Source organism: Mastigoproctus giganteus, chromosome 13 (genome assembly GCF_048544385.1).
Source record: "Mastigoproctus giganteus isolate SK-2022 chromosome 13, ASM4854438v1, whole genome shotgun sequence".
NCBI classification, from domain to species: domain Eukaryota; kingdom Metazoa; phylum Arthropoda; class Arachnida; order Uropygi; family Thelyphonidae; genus Mastigoproctus; species Mastigoproctus giganteus.
Window position 1 is genome coordinate 47,661,326 of NC_143587.1, and position 20,057 is coordinate 47,681,382.

Sequence of the window (20,057 nt, forward strand, 5' to 3'; positions counted from 1 at the left end):
GCCTCGTGAAATATGGCATTAACATGTGTAACATAATTGATGTTAAGACCAAAATCGATTTTGTTTTCAACATAGTTTACAGATTGGGCAATTTAGAAAATCGTTAAGCAGAGAAAGTTTTTTATAATTCCGTGAAACTTTTATTACCTGTATTAGTATTTTATAAAATAAAAAAAAATAATAAAAAAACCTGTACGTCACCAATAACAATGCTAATATGCAACCAGATGTAAAGAAATGAACGGCAAAACTGCTTTTAACAGATCTATCTACCTATTATCCATCTATGAATGTACAAAGTCATAGTTAATAGTCTGCTTTCTGACTGTCATGATAGGATCCAGAAAAATAAGAATGTTTAACATTGCCCAAGTTGTCCTCATTAAAACATACATCGCATCATTTAAGTGGCCCATTACTGAGTTGACGTGCTTCATTGAGTTCATACATTAGTTTTGATCGTACGCCGCAGGAGGGCAGCAGGACTTATTGCCATGGAAACCAAATGCAGTTGTCATTCTAGCACAGAGGTAAAGCTGTATAAATCCCATCTGATCTAACCGCGCAGAAGCGAAACGCCGGAGAGAGCTACATGTTATATCTGGTGTTTAACCTGGGATAGCCGAAAAAAGGGGTTCACAGTATTTCCAGTCAGTGTCGGAATGCGATGTCATAGTTTTACACAGTTTGTGAATGTAGAGGGAAGGTACGAGGAAGCGATATTTCACTAGAACCCTACGTTTATCGTCTGCGTTTAACGAACATACATTACGGAAGTGTGTGTAGCGAAGTCCTTTTTCTCTCGACAGTGTTTTTGCTCTGCAACAAACGAAGGTGAGACATAGAACATAATTTGCTATATTACTATTGGTTATATGAAATTAATGTGTAGAAAGCTTAAATTCCAAACTAATCGATTTGTGTTAGTTTTATTTGCAATGTCTCCCTTAGTTGTGTCTGTGTGCGTGACAAAATTGCTATATCTAAGTTTTCATCACGTGATTTGGCTTATAAATTCAGTGATAAATTAAATAAGTCCAGTTAACTTTGCCTATTTTTATTATTTCTGTAACACCAAATACTTTCACAAATATATACTTTCACATATATATATATTTACAGTTGTATACTTGTATGTATTTACAGCCGAAGCTCTTCGTCTGCTAATTTTCCGCAGACGAACAAGGAGAATGCGCGTGAGTGATAACGTTTGCATGAATGATAATGTGGGAGTTTCAGTATCTTATATTAAAATAATAATAATAACTATCTTTACAATAATTATAAGACTAATTCTGAGATTTGCTTCGAGGTATGCGTGAATGAATAGTATAAAATTGGCGTGTTCTATATAAATTTATAAATACGCGCAATATACTGCGCAAATATAAATTTATTATATACATTTACTCCATTCCTAAAAAAAATGAATAGAGAAATAACAGCAAAAAGTGAGAAAAATCATTAAATCTATAACATAGTATGAAATTTTAATGACTGTGTTATTTATAACAAACAGAAGAAGTAGAGAAAAATCAATAATTTCAGTTGCCGCTTTCACATTTGTAGTTTACTGAAGAATCAATCTGGAAAGTATGCCTGCAGCTAAACTTTTTTTATCTTAACCTGAAAAACTGTTGTAAACTACAAAAAAAAAAAAAAAAAAAAAAACCAAGAAATTCGAAGTCAGAGTTATAGTAAAATTTGTGCAAAAAATGCCACAATCTTATATTTTAAGAATATAATCAACAGAAGAATGTCGATTGAAAGGAAAAACATGCCACGCTTTTGTGCAGCGAAGAATAAAAATAAAAAGGAACTGTTTTGAATTAAACTGTAGTTATTCATATGAGGTATATTTGTTTCTGTTAGATCTGTTGAAAATGAACTGTAACCTCAGATCATGTAATTTGCATGCATTATATTTAAAAGAGCTAATTAATTTATTGTACAGTTTGATTATAATAAATAATTAGATGCTTTTTTATTTATTCTGTATACTATCGATAAAATCGTATTATTAAAGTGGAAACAGAGAATGATCGATTAAATATATACGATTACTAATCATATAATGATTGGATTGTGATTACTTAAATTATTGTTATTTTATTAAGACTAATTTTGTATTAAAATCATAATATTTGCTCATGGTGATCGAAATTCTGGTGGCCGCATAATGATCAATAACCATATTGTTACGTGTTGCTTTATTTCCATCATTATAAAGGATAAAAGATTAGTACTAATGGTATTTAGTCTGCTTCGCCTGTAATTTTTCAGGCGTAAAAGTATCCAACACCTAGAAATGATAAGATGGCATTGTAAGGTTTTCTTTGTGTTATTATTGTGTCCATGCTGCCATCTTAACTTATATAAGAGGGTGGAGTCGTAAGGTTTCCTTTGTAATGTAATCTTAACATATATAAGAGGGAGATAAAAATTCTTGACTTTTTCAGAAAATACTGAACACAATTAAAATAAATTCATATGACCTGGCATCTAGTTTTCTACAATAAATCATAATTTTTAAATTATGATTTTTAATTACTTCATTTTAAAATTATTTAATTTCACCAAACACTGTGACGTTCTAAATCTAGTCCAAGTGAAGTTATGTGTAATACAATTACTTGTACATTGTAAATATATTATTACATGTTGCTTTCGTATTTTTTTATTTCCAGATTTTAATTTTCTCATTGTAACGATTCATAAAGTATTATTCATTTTCTAAATCTAACTGAATAGTCCCAAACGCTGTTTATTATTCATCAAAAGCTCCGAAACTAAAATTTGGTATCAATAGACCAATTCTCTCATTAATCAGACTATTTTCATATATATGATAACATACTTGTGCACAATTTATTAAATTGCAAATGTAATTTTCATTCTCATTTATGCATACAACAATTAAGTGGTGTGGAATAGTTCGAACTTTACTTTTTATGGACTTCCATTACACAAGATTAGTGATAAATAGATACCACTTACCTTTAAATATTAAAAGGAAGATAAAACGTCAAATTTACTAAAATCATTAATTTCTTTTCTAATAATTCAAGATAAGTGTTGTATGGTTGTGAATAACATTCCTTTAGTTTTCTGTGGATGACAGCGGGAGGATTCTACTTACTACTACCAAAACAAGTAATGTGATGGATAGAGTGGGACAATTCCGCTTTCCTCTCTCACACAAAATAAGAAAGGAATTGTTCTGTCGTTCTTGAAAATAAGTGAACACTGGAGCAGATCAGGCTTTCAAATCGGACGCCTGCTTTGACTAATTCAGAGTTACTAATTGCGTTACTTGGCCAGTTTAACCGAACAGGCATAAATTGGGGAGACATTGCAGCGATGGATGATTCAGTTATTCAAATTTTCTTGGATTTTGTTCTAACAAACCGGATAAATCAATTTGTTATTGAACCTAGAGGGAGGAAATAGCCCACCCGATTTACCGCATTTGAAATGAGCAGTGTGAAGTGAAAATTTGTGGAAAATTGGCAGTAGTGATAAGTGGCTTTCTACCAATAGTACCAATGGTGGGAAGGCATTGGCTATTGCTCTGGTTGGACTATAGTCTCCCGTAGAGTTCCAGGGCTCAATACTGGGTCTCTGGCTTCCGTTATTTGTTAGTGACAATGATGAAGGCTTGATGCCAAAATTAGCCTGATGATATATGGTTTGGTAAATGACAGCAGCAAAGGTATGCTGCTTCTACAAGATCTAGATAAATTATTCGGCTACTCTGAAAAATTCTCCATTGTTAAATTATAACAATGGGGAGTCTTTTTCTGTAAAATAGCATTCAATTTTGTATACCACGAGGATATAAAAGGTAGTCAAACAATGTATTTTTTCAAGAGGGGGCATCTCAATATTTTGGTTGGAACAAATACCTAGAAACATTATCCCCGGATTTACAAATCTCTGAATGTGATTACTTATTTCTGCTTCACGGTCCTCCCTCACACCGTTTGAATATAGCGCTTTCACTTCAAAAACGTTCTCTATATTCTTAACAAAGTAGGTACCGACTACGTATATTCAAAAATACTGAGTGCAGAAACAGAAAGCATTATACTGAAAGCCTGCCACTTAACCCTTAATACTATCATGGGTGAAAGTAACCCATGATAGTAATTAAAGTTTAAGAAACAAATGAAATTAACCCAAGGGAAATTTCATTTGTTTATAATTTTATGGCAGCAGTGCTTACCTGAGCTCATACGTCAGCTATTCATATTTGTTGTTAAATCCAGTCGTGTGCTTGTTTCGCCTGATAAAGGTCTGTAACATTGAGTATTATTAATATCTGCGTAAAAATTCACCTGTGATAGTATTAATATCTATAACATTGTCGGGATTTTTACATATAGTGTTCTGATTTTTATATTGCATCTTTCTTCTAATTGCACTACAATGACAACTTATATTTACGAAGGTCGGGTGATAAGTGAAGAAGAGTTCTCAAAGTTATTAACGGACTTCCAAAGTAGTCTGGAAGAAACTGCATCGAACTCTGAAGGTTCAGAAACTGAAGGCTGGTGCGAGGTCGACAAAGTAGAGAATGATTTGCAAGAATGTGATGTAGATGGAGAAAATGACGACATTCCCACAGTGGAGAGTAGCAACATTCCTGATCGTCAAAAAAAATCCCGAGAGCAGTGATGAGTATGTTCCTGAAGAAGTAAGTTCATCAGATGAAGATTCTGCTCCGACTGTGCTTGCACCTAAACACAAGAAACTGGAAACATTAGACCAAGGAACAAAGGAAGCCGAGTGAAAAACAAAGGTTAGTTCTGAATTATGATATTCGCGATCGGCATATTTTGGTTCCTCGCAAAAATGTTCTTCTTGATAAGGGAAAAAATCAAAATAAAAATTGTCTAGTGATTTCCTGCCAAACATAAAATTCCAGTTAGAAATATCCACAATATTATTCCCGGTCCGATAGGTAAAGCAAAGACAGTCAAAAGTGAATTAGACGCATGGAAATTATTCTTTGATAAAGAAACGTTGACAAATATATTAACTTTTACAAATCAAGAAATGTCTCGGAAAAGACAAAACTATTCCCGTCCACTCTGTTGGATCAACGATCTTTCTTTCAGTGAACTCAAAGTGGAGTTCACTGAAAGAAAATACCTAAGTGGAGCAAGGAAGGACAACCACATGAACGCAAAAGTACATTGGGATCCACTCAGCAGTAATATCTACAGTTCAGTCATGCCTTTGAAAAGATTTCGTTTTATTACAAATACCTTAAGATTTGATGACAAGGAAACACGTCCCACTAGGGTAAAAGATGATCCATTTGCTTCTATCCGGTCAATCTGGAATAGGTTTACAGCACACTGCACTGAACACTATTGTCCTTCGGTTCAATGCACAATAGATGAACAGCTGTTAGATTTCCGAGGGCGCTGTGTATTCCGCATGTACATTCCAAATAAGCCAGATGAATATGGCATGGCGCCTCCGTAGCCAGGTGGAAAGGAGTAGCAGTGCGTAGCACACGCTTCTTGATTAGACCGGGGTTCGAGCCCGTCACCACCAAATACGGAGGATGTGGAAAGGTCAGGGAATGACCACCGCATATCCCGGAGCAATATGGCCTTAGTTGCTAGTGCTCCTAAACAACAAATAAATATGGCATAAAGCTAGTTCCCATGTGTGATGCGAATTCGTACCACATGGTGTCTGGAATTCCATATGTCGGGAAAAAAACAGACACTGGCGGCAGACCTCTTGCTCAACTACTTTGTGGAGGAACTGTCCAAACCTGTATATAATACCAATACCAATATTACAACTGACAACTGGTTCACCTCGTTCCCATTACTTTCGAAGATGAGTAAGCATGGATTGACCATGGTTGGAACTTTAAGAAAAGACAAGCCAGAAATTCCAAATGAACTAGTGACGACTAAAAATCGTTCAGAGAACACCAGTATCTTTTTGTACGATTTTCACAGCCACCAACAACTTTTATCGTACCATCCCAAAAAGAGGAAAATAGTTCTAATTGCATCTACTATGCATGATGCTCCAACAATTTCAAGTTCCAATAAACCTGAAGTTATAGAATATTATAAATCAACGAAAGGAGGGGTCAACACGTTTGACGAGCTCTGCAAGAATTACAGTTGCAGAAGATGGCTCTTGGCAGTTTTCTACGGTCTTCTGAATGCTTCTGGCATCAATTCTAATGTAATATTGCGATACGTGGAAGCTACTAGGGGACATAACACAGAAAATAGGTTTGAGTTCCTTCAAGAATTGGGTCTGAATTTAGTTTCATCGTGAATGAAGCAACGATTGATGATAAAAAAAAATGCCCCAAAGCATCAAGATGAAGATAGAAGATATTTTGAAAATGAGGAACGAATTCCCAACTATGTCTGTGATAAAGAAGGACCTCAAGACAAAGGACCAAAGCAGGGAAAGATGTCATTTATGTAAAAAAAGTGTGTACAAGATGTTCTAAATGTATATGTAACGAGCACAGGAGTGTGATCTGTGCAAGCTGCTCAAACTGATTTTTTCATTTTTACAAATTAATCCTTTTGAATAAAATATATTTATCTGTTCTTTTCTGGTTTTTTTTTTTTTTTGAAAATCCCGGTTTATTAACCTAAAATTTAATGATGGGTGAAAAATCACCCATGATAGTATTACTGTACTAAACAGAGGATAATAGGATTAAATAGAGAATGATAGGGTACTTAAGGGTTAAAAGAGTCGATTATTGAAACTGTAATATGACATAACTGGAAGCATGTTACGTGACATTATATCCATTGTACAAATATGATCTACACCTGTCGTTCATTCTTTCATTCGAACCTTCTGTAAATAAAGCAAATACCTTCCGACAAAGGATTCAGATTGTCTCAGTCGTCGTAATCACAGATGATGCTCTCAGTGATTCTCTCCTTACGAGATGAAGTGTCAAGTTTATTTCTATTATTGGATTTATTTCGTTCCGAATTTTCGTCCCCATATTCTTAGTGTCATTTCCCTCACTCTTTCTTTTTCTTCCTTCTCTCTCTCCTCCTTTTATTACATTCTTTACTTCGAGGTCCATGGAAATTAGAGAAGTCTCCACAGCGGAAATCATAGTTTAGGAGACTGCGGATAGATCATTGGCTGGATGCTGAATGTTGCCAGCAGCTGGTAACATTCAGCATCCAGCTTTCCAGCCAGTAAATTACTGGTATTAACGGGCAGTTCCATTTGTATCTGTCTCAGTGGCTTCTTTATCCGGTCAACAGGAAATTTATCCTGTTTGATTGAACACAACGCGATTCTTGGAGAACTTTCAATGGAATCAAACTCTTTCAAGCTATAGCGAGCATCTGTCTTAGTCATATAACATGAGCACTTTCCCATCGTCGACTAGCTGAATAAATGCGACAGGATGGAGTTTCATTCAAGCTCTAAAAGCACTCAAGAAAAATATACCACATGAGAAAAACTTATAAGACAAGGGATCCGTCAGAAATAAAATCAGTCGGAGAGAGTTAAATAAAATCTAAGCATTAATGGCTGAGAAAATGCTTTTCAAATCAAATCATTGGCAGTATAGAAAAATAAGAGAAAAAATTTAGTATAGGAAACAGTTACATGAGGGTGAAGAACAAACAGGAAGCAAATAAAAAAAAAACATTACGGCAAAAATTAATTATTAAGATTTAATGTACACAGTGCGTTACATTTCAGGCGCGTTAACAAATACTGTACTAACAATTCATAATTGAAAAAAAAAAGAGCAAAAGGCAACGACTTTTATGCGCGAACCAAAATATTTCGTTTCTACGCATTCGCCACATTACTCCGAACAGCGCGTGACAACAATTTCCAATGCTTCAGCAATGATATATGAACAACTATACGATATATGAATAACTTATGTCATATGTATGGAAAAAAAATAACAATAATCACCGGAGTATTAAATTTCATGACCTTTTTTCGATTGGGAGTCGAGCTGTTACATACGGATGGAGTGGATAAAAATGAGTATATTAGCCTGTCAGTGTAGCTTTATTAGTAGAGCAGATCTAAAAAGATAAAAAAAAAAAAAAAAAAAAAAAAAAAGTGTGAAGTGTCTTATTAGGACCACCCGAAAACTAATTCATCTGCCTATATAATATTGGTCAGAAACAACAAAACAACGCAACAAGAAACACACTTCGCAGACATAACACCATACTCATTTCTGGCCATTTTACAGAGTTCTGTATTCATCAGTGTACCATGGCGGAGTTGAACTAACGTTTAGACATCGTCATACATAAGGCACAACACAAGTTAATGTCTACATGCCCATGTGTAATATGTCCGTAATTTGTGGGTGTTCTCTAGTCGATTTTCCTGTTTCGCTGGATGAAAACTCAAGTTTCTGGGGGGGGGGGGGGAGCGTAACATTGATATCCACGCGTGAGACCAACTAACTCAGCCACGGAGTGAAAATATCCCATGAAAGATCCTTGCGTCATTGACGGGATTCGAAACCAGGCCTTTCCACCAGGTCTGGGAAAGACGGTGATCATAAACGTTGTGCTACCGCGGGGTTGACTTAAAAGGATCACAGAGTACGCTCATGAGCCAAAACGATATGATCATCCCTGTCTCCAGGAATAGACACATTCCACAGAAGCTAGGAGTGACGACACCGACTGGCGAAGCATATATAGTGGTGCTAGATGGGGACAAGCATCACAGTACCGGCAGCCATCCGTTGTTTAAGTTTGAGGGCCGCCGTAGTGAAAGTGCGGAGGGAATGGTCCAAAGAAGGATATACAACAATCTAATGTGCTCGAGAGGGGGAGACAACCACTGGTTGACAGTCGAGGTGAACAGCGGTTGGCACGTGATGTTCACAATAAAGAGCTCACGATTCCTCAATTAACGGCAGACTACAACCAGGGACCACAGAAAAAAGTTTCCGAGCACACTATCTAGCAGATGCGTTTGCAGATAGACCTACGGAGTAAACGACTTATTCATGTGCCCATGATGACCAACCGTCATCGACACCTCCGCCTTCAGTGGACATGGGACACCATTCCTGGATACTGGATGGCTGGAAAAGAATCGTCTGGTCTGATGAATCAAGGTTACAGCTCCATCATGCCTTTGAACGGATGAGTATTCGACAGCGAGCAAGTAAACTGCAAACAGACTGCACGGTTGGACGTAAACAGGCAAGCGAGGGTGGTATTGTGGTTTAGGGGTTGTTTTCATTGATATCATTGGGTCCACTCATCGCCATTGAACACATCCTTACCACCATGTCCTACCTCGGCACTGGTCTATATCCAGACATATTACTCGTGGCTGCCCCCAAGGGTCTATTCTTGGACCCCTAGCGTGGAACTTAGTCCTAAATGATTGGCTTCTCCTCAATGATCATCTGACTAATACTCCTCAATGATCATCTGACTAATACTCCTCAATGATCATCTGACTAATACTCCTCAATAATGATCTGACTAATATAAACACAATAGCTTACGCCGATGACTTATCCATTCTTGTCCATGGAAATTCCATAAGGTATCTGGAAACTTCTACAAATAATATTCTCTCCAGACTATTCGACTGGGCCACTCAAAACACGCTCACCGTTTCAGTGACAAAAATAAAAATGATGATCGTTAAGGGAAGACTAAATTATGGTAAGCTCCCAGTAATAAAATATCAAGGAAATTCACTTCCTCTAGTGTCCACACAACACACAAACACCTTGGTGTTCTCCTAGATGACCATCTAGCCTTCTCATCACACTTACAGAATTTCTCTAAAACGATTAAGAACTTTACATCAATGCTCTTCAGAATTTCTAGGAAAGAATGGGGACTAAAAAACAATACTCTCCGTATATGCCTCCTGTATTTCGTTTCAAAGGGCCAGCCTTCTTACCGTAAACTCTCCACTGGATACTATAGAAAGGTTTTTTCTCTTGGCGCTGCTTCGAATATGTCGTACAGTCTCCACACCGGCGCTACAAGATATTGCAGGCACTTTACTCGCCGACCTTCATGTTATTTATAAAAGTCTCTGTTATTATATTAGGAAAGGAATACCTATTACCCTCTTTAATGGCGCCTCCGTAGCCAGGTGGGGAGGAGCAACAGTGCTTAGCACACGCTTCTTGATTAGACCGGGGTTCGAACCCGTGACCACCAAATACGGAGGATGCGGAAAGGTCAGGGAATGACCACTACATATCCCCGGAGCAATATGGCCTTAGTTGCTAATGCTCCTAAAAACTAAATAACAACAACAACCCTCTTTAATATCAGCTGTCGATCCAACTGCTGACCCAAAGAAAGAAAACGAGAAATGCTGGAATTTTGTAACCAACTGTTGGAAATCCAGGTGGTCCTTGTCTACTAAAGGTATTGTAACCAAGTCGTTTATACCTGCCATCTCATTTACCTCTTCCAACACTGTACAGAAATGGTTCTTCCCCAGTCTCTGCACATCATACTTAATAACAGGTCATGGATCATTGAATGCGAAGCTGTTACAGTTTTATCTGACCACTACAGATTCTTGCTTATGCGGTGGCATCGAGGACTGGCAACACGTATTTTACTCTTGCCCAATTTACCAAGACCTTCGGCAACAGATCTCAACTACATCTCATCACTTTGCTCCTGGAAATGAACACGATTTAATTACAAATAAGGAAACTCTTGAAATCTTCCAAGAATTTGCAAAAGAAATTCTTAACAGACGGCGCCAGCTAACCGGTTTCCCTACTATCAGGATATCTGCCTTATAACTTAATTGTGATTTCACCTACCATCTGTGAAGATAGGAAAAACTGTATACGTTTTTCCTATCTTCACAGTCTGCGCGGGTAGCACAGTGGTATCGTCACCGTCTTCCCCACACCGGATGGAAAAGGCCCAAGTTCGAATCCCGTCGATGACGCAAAGAACTTCAATGGGCTTTTTTTTTTTTACTCCGTGGCTGAGTTAGTCGGTCTCAGGCGTAGACAGCAAGGTTTTTCCCCCAGAAACAGGGTTTTTTTTCGTCACGCAAATCGACCAGAGAACATACGCAATTTACAGACACAAATACGGGTTTATGGAATCAATTACGGGTAACCCTAATATAATAATAATAATAAAAATTCCTATCTTCATACAATTCTGGCATCAATTCCATTGAGTCTTCTGTTCTGCCATGTGTCGCCCTGGCCAAGTCTACCTGAAATTTTATTATGAAACAAGGGATACCAGACTGATTTCTTTTACTACTCGACTACTGCTGATTGCCATCCCATCATTAAGCTACATGACCACTGCTCAATTCATTATTCTTGGCGTTTTTTTTTTGTTTTTTTTTTTTGATAATTCTTATTCTTATTTATTTATTTTTATTTTATTTTATTATTTTATTTTTTTTGAGAATTCTTTTTATTATTTTTTCTAATTATTTTTATTTTTACTTTTTTGTGTATTTTTATTATTTTTTTATTTTCTTACATTAAATGTTTTTTATTTTTTTATCCTTTTTTAATTTATAGATATTTTTTATTTATTTATTTTTTATTCATTTATTTTTATTTATTTTATTATTATTATTATTATTTTTTATTTTCTTACATTAAATGTTTTTTATTTTTTTTATCCTTTTTTAATTTATAGATATTTTTTATTTATTTTTTTTTTATTCATTTATTTTATTTATTTTTATTTATTTATTATTATTATTTTTTTTTTTTAATTTATTTATTTATCTTTTTGTACCACCGGTTTGGGCTGCCAGTGGTATGGGATTTTCTGGCATCCACTGAATTGATTTTAACTCCAGTGGATGCGGGATTCCTACTTTGTCACTTTCGTTTGAGGCGCCTCCGTATCCAGGTGGGAAGGAGCAGCAGTGCGTAGCACAGGCTTCTTGATTAGACAGGGGTTCGAGCCCGTCACCACCACCAAATACGGAGGATGAGGAAAGGTCAGGGTATGACCACCGCATATCCCGGAGCAATATGGCCTTAGTTGCTAATGCTCCTAAAAACCAAATAAACAAACAAACTTTCGTTTGACAGTAGGTGTATTGTTGTGGCCCGCCTCCTCGTGGACGGGTACTAGGGAGCAGCCATCCTGGTGATTGCTGCTCTCTAGTAGCAAAGTGGCCAGATAAAAGAAAACAACAGAACAAGACACACACACACACACACACACACACACACACTTCGCAGACATAACACCATACTTGTATCTGGCCATTTCACAGAGCTCTGTACTCTTCACAGTGTACCACGGCGGAGTTAAACTAACGTTTAGGTGCCGCCGTACATAAGACACAACACATGTCTACCTCGGTACTGTTTTTTTTTTTTTTTTTTCTGTTTATACTCCGGGACGACCAAACAGTCAGAGGAGTTAACAAGATATACAGAATACAAGAAACAGCACCTTATTCAGCAGTCACGGGCTTGAACCCCGGTCACTCAAGGTACGTGCACTTATGCACCCGCGCCCCTGACCACTAGGCTACGGTGACCCTTAACAAAATAAATCTTCTGTTTATACTCCGGGACGACCAAACGGTCAGAGGAGTTCACAAGATAGACAGAATACAAGAAACAGCACCGTATTCAGTAGTCACGGGCTTGAACCCCGGTCACTCAAGGCACGTGTACTTATGCACCCGCGCGGACTAAGATTTTCTCGACCGTGACGACCGTGTACCGAGATGGCATTGGACTTTTTCAACGCGACAATGCCCCCTGCCACAAGGCCCGCATTGTACAGGAATAGTTCAAAGATCATGTCCAAGCATTTCGTGTGCTTTCCTGGTTCGCCAAATTCTCCGATATCATTCCCATAGTACATTTTCGGAATGTGTTCTGAACGCAGCATTTTCCAGTCCACGCTAACCTGTTGTCGAACTCCGGTCCTTTCGTCCAGCTGGCCTAGGATACCTGAGGACACTTTCCGCGGTCTCGTGGAGCCGATGCCACGCCGGGTGCAAACGCTGTTGGGTTTTTTTTTTTTTTTTTGTTTGTTTTTTGGTTTTTAGGAGCATTAGCAACTAAGGCCATATTGCTCAGGCGCCTCCGTAGCCAGGTTGGGAGGGAGCAGCAGTGCGTACCACACGCTTCTCGATTAGACCGGGATTCGAGCTCGTCACCACCAAATACGGAGGATGCGGAAAGGTCGGAGAATGACCACCGCATATCCCGGAGCAATATGGCCTTAGTTGCTAATGCTCCTAAAAAACAAAACAAACAGCCATATTGCTCCGGAGATATGCGGTGGTCATTCCCTGACCTTTCCGCATCCTCCGTATTTGGTGGTCACGGGCTCGAACCCCGGTCTAATCAAGAAGCGTGTGCTACGCACTGCCGCTCCTGCCCACCTGGCTACGGAGGCGCCGGGTGCAAACGGTTATCACGGCTAAAGGCGGACGAATGCGCTATTAGGCAGGTCATAATGTTTAGCTCATGGGTGTACTTAAATAATAATATGATTAGGGGCTGGTTAACCCGGTTGTAGACTGACTAGAGCTTCTATGGTCAGCGGAAGAATAAGCCAGTATAAGTTGAATAACAAAAAGAATTATGAGGATGCCATCCCGTTCCCGTTACAAGCAACTGTTTACATTTTGTAATGTTCTTGTAGGCAAAACCCTCGAATTTCTCAGATAATCTAGGGTCTTGTAGAAATCTCTTCCTCCACCTTGGCTTTCTATATTATAGCTCACTCTATTCACCTATGGCAAGGTTCTCTATTTAGAAGCACGCTCCCATCATGCCCGAGTACTTTTTTTTTGACATTATACTTCTCTCTGTGCACATAATTTAGAAATATTTTCCTTAATTATATTTCTTCGTCTTATTTACCATTTATTGGTTGCTATCTTTCCCTCCCTGCACAACTACCAATTACTTCATTTACGTTCACAGTATACATTTCGGGCAATTGACCCGTTTAGAATAATTAAAATAATTTTATCTGTATAATCGAATCATTTTGTATATCTTAATTATATTGGTATATTAATATTCGGTACATAGCACGGGACCATCATCGTAGCCCATGCAGTATCTAAATCAATAATTGTGTTATTACTTTCATAACCATTTACCTTTATGCATTGGTCTGGATGTACGAAACGTCATATACCGGATGGATTGTCACAGTTGCGATCCCCTGACAGTGTTTGCTGTAATAATCTACCCTCTTCTCTTTTCAGTATTGATGTTTCAAATGTTTACATTTCTCCTTTCTTTGAGCTTCTAATATTAAATTTATTCATAAATGTTTAAATTTTACTATTTTCCTCTTAATACCATGTTTCTCCAACTCCTATGCATAAATACTGATAATATGTACGGTAGCTATAATCTGTCTTACAGTATATTTCCCATACATCTTGTTCTTTCTCCTCCCCCACCTACTTTAAACTTCCAGCATTCTTCCTATATTATTTTTCTGCTGTCCTTTACTGCTTTACTTCTTGTAAGTTAGTATCCTGTACAATTAACACCTCAACCTATTATTTTCACAACTTACTTTAATTTCTAATTTTCAATTATATGAACCGCTGGATCCAGTCATAGTTTGTGAATTCACTGTGAAAATCACATGGGGACAAAATCATGGTGAATCCTAATTTATATCAAAGGCGATTTTCCAGAATAAAAGCTAAATATCTATGGAGATGTCAATTTTTCTAAAAGAAATAATAATTTCTACCCTTAGAATCTTTCTTATAATTTTTAAACCGCTGCTCGGAACATATATTCGGAAGACCAGATAAAATCATGTACCAGCCATTGACTTTTAAATAATTTATTCGCATACAATCCGTGTATACTTTTATATATGTGCACAACACTACTTGGGTGAAACTACTCGAATCCTCTCATTACTTATTAAAACTTGTGTTAATAAATTATGAGCTCCCAGTTCTGTCTCTCTCTAAAGTGCGCTCATTAATTCGATTCTACTGCGGGGTGTGTTCCCTGAAATGACTTAAGTTTTAGCAGCAGAAAGTAAAAGAATGGCCACTGGTTATTTTACTATACAACTAATGAATAATTAGTAAAACTCGTGAAATATAGATTTCAACTTATTGTCTACCCAAAATCCCCAGAGAAATTAAAATCTACAGGATTGAAAACAAGAGTAAAGCTCCTTCATAGCAGGGAAGGCCAGGGGATAACTTTCAAATCCCTGAGGGAATAAGGATTTCCTCCACTGAAATTATGAGCGACTTGGCAAAGGGCTGGAGGAAATGGAGAAAGGTTAGCAAACAGTTATTAAATGTTTATCACCTTAGCAACATCGTTGTTACCTAGAAGGTGACTGACTATACACAAATATTTGCAACAGAACTACTCAGGTTACAAAGATTTCATTAAGAACGAATTGCTGTTGCGCAGGTCAAATTACCTACGTATCATTCGTGTCATATCACAAATGTAATATAAATCGAAAGCTATAGAAAATTTGGTAAAAATTAAAAACTTACTTTAAAACTGGAGCAAGAAAAATAAATGGCAGTATGCTTTGAATATGTCAGCCACCAGCTTACACATATGCATTTATCAGAGATAAAGTTCCAGTAAAGTTGGCAATGTTTTTAAAAGTAAGTTCCTTTAGACAATCCCATGGGAAATAACATAGCGAACTCATATTAGGGGATCACGTAGGCTACAAGTCTTGAGATAACACGATCTCCAACACAGAGTCAATCTCAGCCACTGCAACATGGAAGGTTATGACAAGTTGCACAATCTTGTTCGCAATAAGCTTCCTGATACTTGCTGTTACCCAAATGATTGAATGAAGCGTGTGTCATCCGTAACAGTATACCGGTTTTGCCACCCTTAGGAGAAATTTCTAAAGACCGCTTCAATTGGGACTGTAGAACTTATCTCAGGCGGAGAGAGGGAGTAGGTTTCTCCATGATTCTATTTTACTTAAGAGGGTTTTTCATCTCACACAACATGAAAATCGGCCGGATGGAGCAATATGGTATAAGTTTCTGATACACCTAAAAAAACGACAATTAAGCTTGGAAAATATGTAGATACCTTTCATAATTTAGAGTGTTTGCAAAAATAATCATTTGATCATTGATCGGGATATCTTACATCACAAACTAATGGTATTGGATAGCCTGAGAATCCATCCGTATCCACCACACGTCATAGGTGTGGTGAATATGATTCTTGCTGATCTAAATCCTTTTATGTTGGCTGTTAATAGCCTGCAACGTGAAAACCAGCTAGCTTCACCGGTGTAAAATAGTGTATACCCTTTAAGACCTTGAAGTCTCCTGCGAAGTTAAGCCATCGGCGATAAGCGAATCGCTTACCTTTATCTGGTTCTTCAACAAGTGGACAGTATTGGTGCAGTACGGAAGAAGTTTTAATTTATGTGCTGCTTTAGCAACAACCATACAACACTAGAGAATGGAAGGACAAGGGTCGAGTAAATGGATGCGAAGCATCCCAGGTCTCGACACAGAGGCCTGCCAAGCGATTTCTAGTGTTTCTCTAGAGCAAGTATTAGCTTTTTAAAACTCTCCGCTCACAACGTTATTGTTACCCCCCCCCTAGAAACCTCACTTTTCTCTTCTTCAGATCACTTAGTCACTGGTTGACACCGTTCCTGTCTCCACGTGACGGGGCCAGTAACTTGGGAGAAGCAAGTCCCTCTCCCAGGGCTAAAAGGAGCAACAATGGATTGCGATGTATATCCACCAGTAGAGCCAACAGGCTCTCAACATACTGACATCCGTAGAATGGAACATGACCTCAGTCTTCCGAAAAGAATGAGAATGGATTCTAACAAACAAAATCCACCAGTTTTTTCTGATAATGCATTCCTTATCGACTCAGTCGGTAAGCAAACTTTCTCCCTTTGTGGTCCAGAGATGTCTCAAAAATGCGGCAGGTACACCAAAAATGGTAAAACAACCCTAGTCAGGAGATCTATTAATTGAAACCACATAAGCAAGGCATTCTGAATTATTATTAAAAATGTCCTCTTTATGAGGAATCCCAATCAAATTCACGCCACATAACACACGAAATCCTCAAAAGGAGTGATAAGTGAGTAGAATTTATTGAACGTCATCGAAGAGGAAATAGTCATGGAATTACAAGAACAGAAAGTAACTTAAGCGAGGCTAATTATGATCCGGAAGGACAATAAACTCGTTCCAATATGAAATATCACATTGACTTTCAGTGCACCTAATTTTCCAACCTCAGTTAAGGCAGACTATCTGCACTGCAGAGTCCGTTCGTACATTCCAAATCCCTTAAGATGTTTCTAATGTCAAAAATTTGGTCATTCTCAAACAACATGCAGAGGTGAAACTACATGTCCTAATTGTGGGTCAAAAAATCACTCGCAAGCAGAGTGTACAGCAAAGTCTCCAGAATGTCCAAATTGCAAGAGGGATCATCCAGCTTATTCGAAATCATGTGATCTATGGAAAATGAAAAAAAAAAAAAAAAAAAGATATAAAAGTATAAGATCGAAAATAAAGTATACCAAGAAGCAAGAAAGCAAGTCAAGGTAACTATACCAAAACGCAGCTGTGCTTCTGCTACCCAAAATTAACAAGCTGTTGCGACCCAAATGGAGGTGCCTATCCCGCCTAACACATCCAATGCAGAATGGGCACAATCTAACAAACAAACCTGTTTTAGTTTTATTTTATTTATTATTTATTTATTTATTATAGTCTTTGGTGCCCCCTAGACATTTGTCCAAATCCACCTAATATCTCTGACTTTATTACACATAAACAAGCCTGGAAAAGAAATAAAAAAAATTGTGTTAGGTTTGTGTAATATATAAGTGTGAGTTTACGTTATACACAGGACACCCAGCCACCAGGGAGCAGTGTCATCACCTAGGATAACTGCTACCTGATGCCTGTCTTTATGAACGTGGAGCTGGGCCTGGGTCTACTATACTGTCTGTGCTAACTGCACAAAATTCCCGCACCCTCTGGAAGAAGTGCTAGACCAGAGGGTGCCAGCAATCCCGCCCCCAAGTTGCTCAGGTCTGGGAGCAAGCATAAAAAAAAAAATAATAATAAATAAATAATAATAAAAAAAATATATAAATAAAATAAATAATAAAAACAAATAAAAAATATAATAATAAAAATAAAAATAAATAAATAAAATAAAAAATATATATATTAATAATTAGATAGTATGAATCAGAGCTGTAATACTCAATATGTTCTACGTTGATAATTATATTAGTAAATTAATAAGAGGAGTTTACCTCAATATAGTACGTGGAACACTTCCGTATGATACCCTCCAGAAATTAAAACGGAAAAAACGAAAAAATCGACAACTTACCGGTACATTAAAGTAAAATATAAATAATTAAAGTAAAATATAAATAATTAAATAATCAATTTAACACAATTCAAAATCAATTCAAAACAATTAAAATTCAAATTAACGCAATTAAAAGAATCTAACGAAAATATTCAAAACGATTTTCCTTCCTGAAGCTGACAATGCTTTTCGACCGACTGTCGTGATCACAGGAATGAAAATTACCGAATCCGGCTAAACCTGCAACTTAAATAGTGATTATGTGTCTTCGCGCATGCGCGTAAAGGTCCACGCATCGGAGATCAAATATGGCCGCCGAACATTAACAGAATTCTCGTGTAATTTTATTTCAACGGTTTCTGCAATTAATAGTCGCGTATAATTACGTTGAACGTTAAGTATTTTGGCCTCGTTAAATAAAAAAGTATGTTTTTCGTTAATGGCATGAAAGGCTAATTCTGACGCTGCTGAACGAGAAGCACGAACTGAGGCTTCGTGTTGATTTACACGGATATTAAGAGAAAACCGCGTCGAACCCTGATAAGACGAGTCGCAATCACCGCAAGAAATGTTGTATACTAGATCATTAATTTGTGTTGCGAACGCCGAAAGAACCGAGCGATTGTTCAGTATAGTGTGTAACTTCCGTATAGGCCTAGCTATAATTTTAAATTCGGTATCTTTAAAGCATCTGTTAAGCTGTTTGTGCCACTGTTCAACATATGGGACAAAAATAAAGTATTTTTTGATATTACTATTGTTGATTGGTGCAGTATTTTGTATCCTATCCTTAGCTTGTACCCTAATTCGATTTATTGTGTTAATGGGATAACCCCTGTTCAAGAATCTGCTAGTTAATATTTGTATTTCTGAGTCTAATATTTATTTATAAAATATTAGACTCAAAATTATAAAAATATTTATTTATATTAATAATAAAAATAAAAAATAAATAAATAAAATAAAATAAATATATATTAATAATAAAAATAAAAAATAAATAAATAAAATAAATATACTGTATATATATATATAAATAATAAAATAAAACAATAAATCTCCCCTCCCCGCACAGGCATTCAGGAATCAAAGCCTCCTACTCCTGTTATGCAGAGGAAAAAAATTAAATTACAAAACAAAAAAAAGAGAGAAAAAAAAAAAGACACCGTCCTGGTCCACAATCCCGCACACTTAGTTACTTACATAGTGCCAGCAAACATGACAAAAAAAAATAATAATAATAAATAAATAAATAAACAAAGACCAGGGTGGCTAGGGGGGGAACCCTTTACCCACTACCCAAATCTCACCCTGGAAATTTATCCCGCACTAGGTTAATTTCCACAGTGCCAGCAAACAAAATAGAAGAAGAAGAAAAAAAAGGTCAAAAATAGGAGGAAGGGAGAGAAAAAAAATCTATACAGTGAAGTTATTAGTTTACAAATATCCAGGCTGATAACTGTCTTCTTATTAGAAATAAAGAAATATCAAACCTTTGAAAAGCAACAAACTTATTATAATCTGGCAAGTAATTATTTTCATTTCCATACCTCAAATCACTAATTACATTCTTTAATTCAGCTCTGTAATTCTCATACAACAAGCAATCATATAATACATCGCACCAAGTTTCTTCAACACCACATATACAGTAAGGGTTTGACTTGAAACCAAACTAATATAATTTACCATTCAAAGA

At 36.8% G+C, this 20,057-nt stretch overlaps 3 protein-coding genes across 4 annotated transcripts in view; all 3 read left to right on the forward strand.

The window, feature by feature from the left end:
• The first annotated feature begins 575 nt into the window (after positions 1–575).
• The window catches only part of LOC150076009 (solute carrier family 7 member 14-like), a 297,653-nt gene continuing 278,171 nt past the window's right edge, over positions 576–20,057 (forward strand). For both annotated transcript variants that reach the window (XM_090387702.1, XM_090387703.1), the window contains exon 1: positions 576–834. The gene's annotated coding sequence lies outside the window, so the exon portion shown is untranslated. The remainder of the gene's footprint in view (positions 835–20,057) is intronic.
• LOC150076010 (uncharacterized) lies at positions 5,059–5,493 on the forward strand. The gene has a single exon (XM_090387233.1). The coding sequence runs from the start codon at positions 5,059–5,061 to the stop codon at positions 5,491–5,493; it is 435 nt and encodes a 144-aa protein (XP_090243359.1).
• On the forward strand, positions 5,881–6,315 carry LOC150076011 (uncharacterized). Its single transcript, XM_090387234.1, has one exon. The coding sequence runs from the start codon at positions 5,881–5,883 to the stop codon at positions 6,313–6,315; it is 435 nt and encodes a 144-aa protein (XP_090243360.1).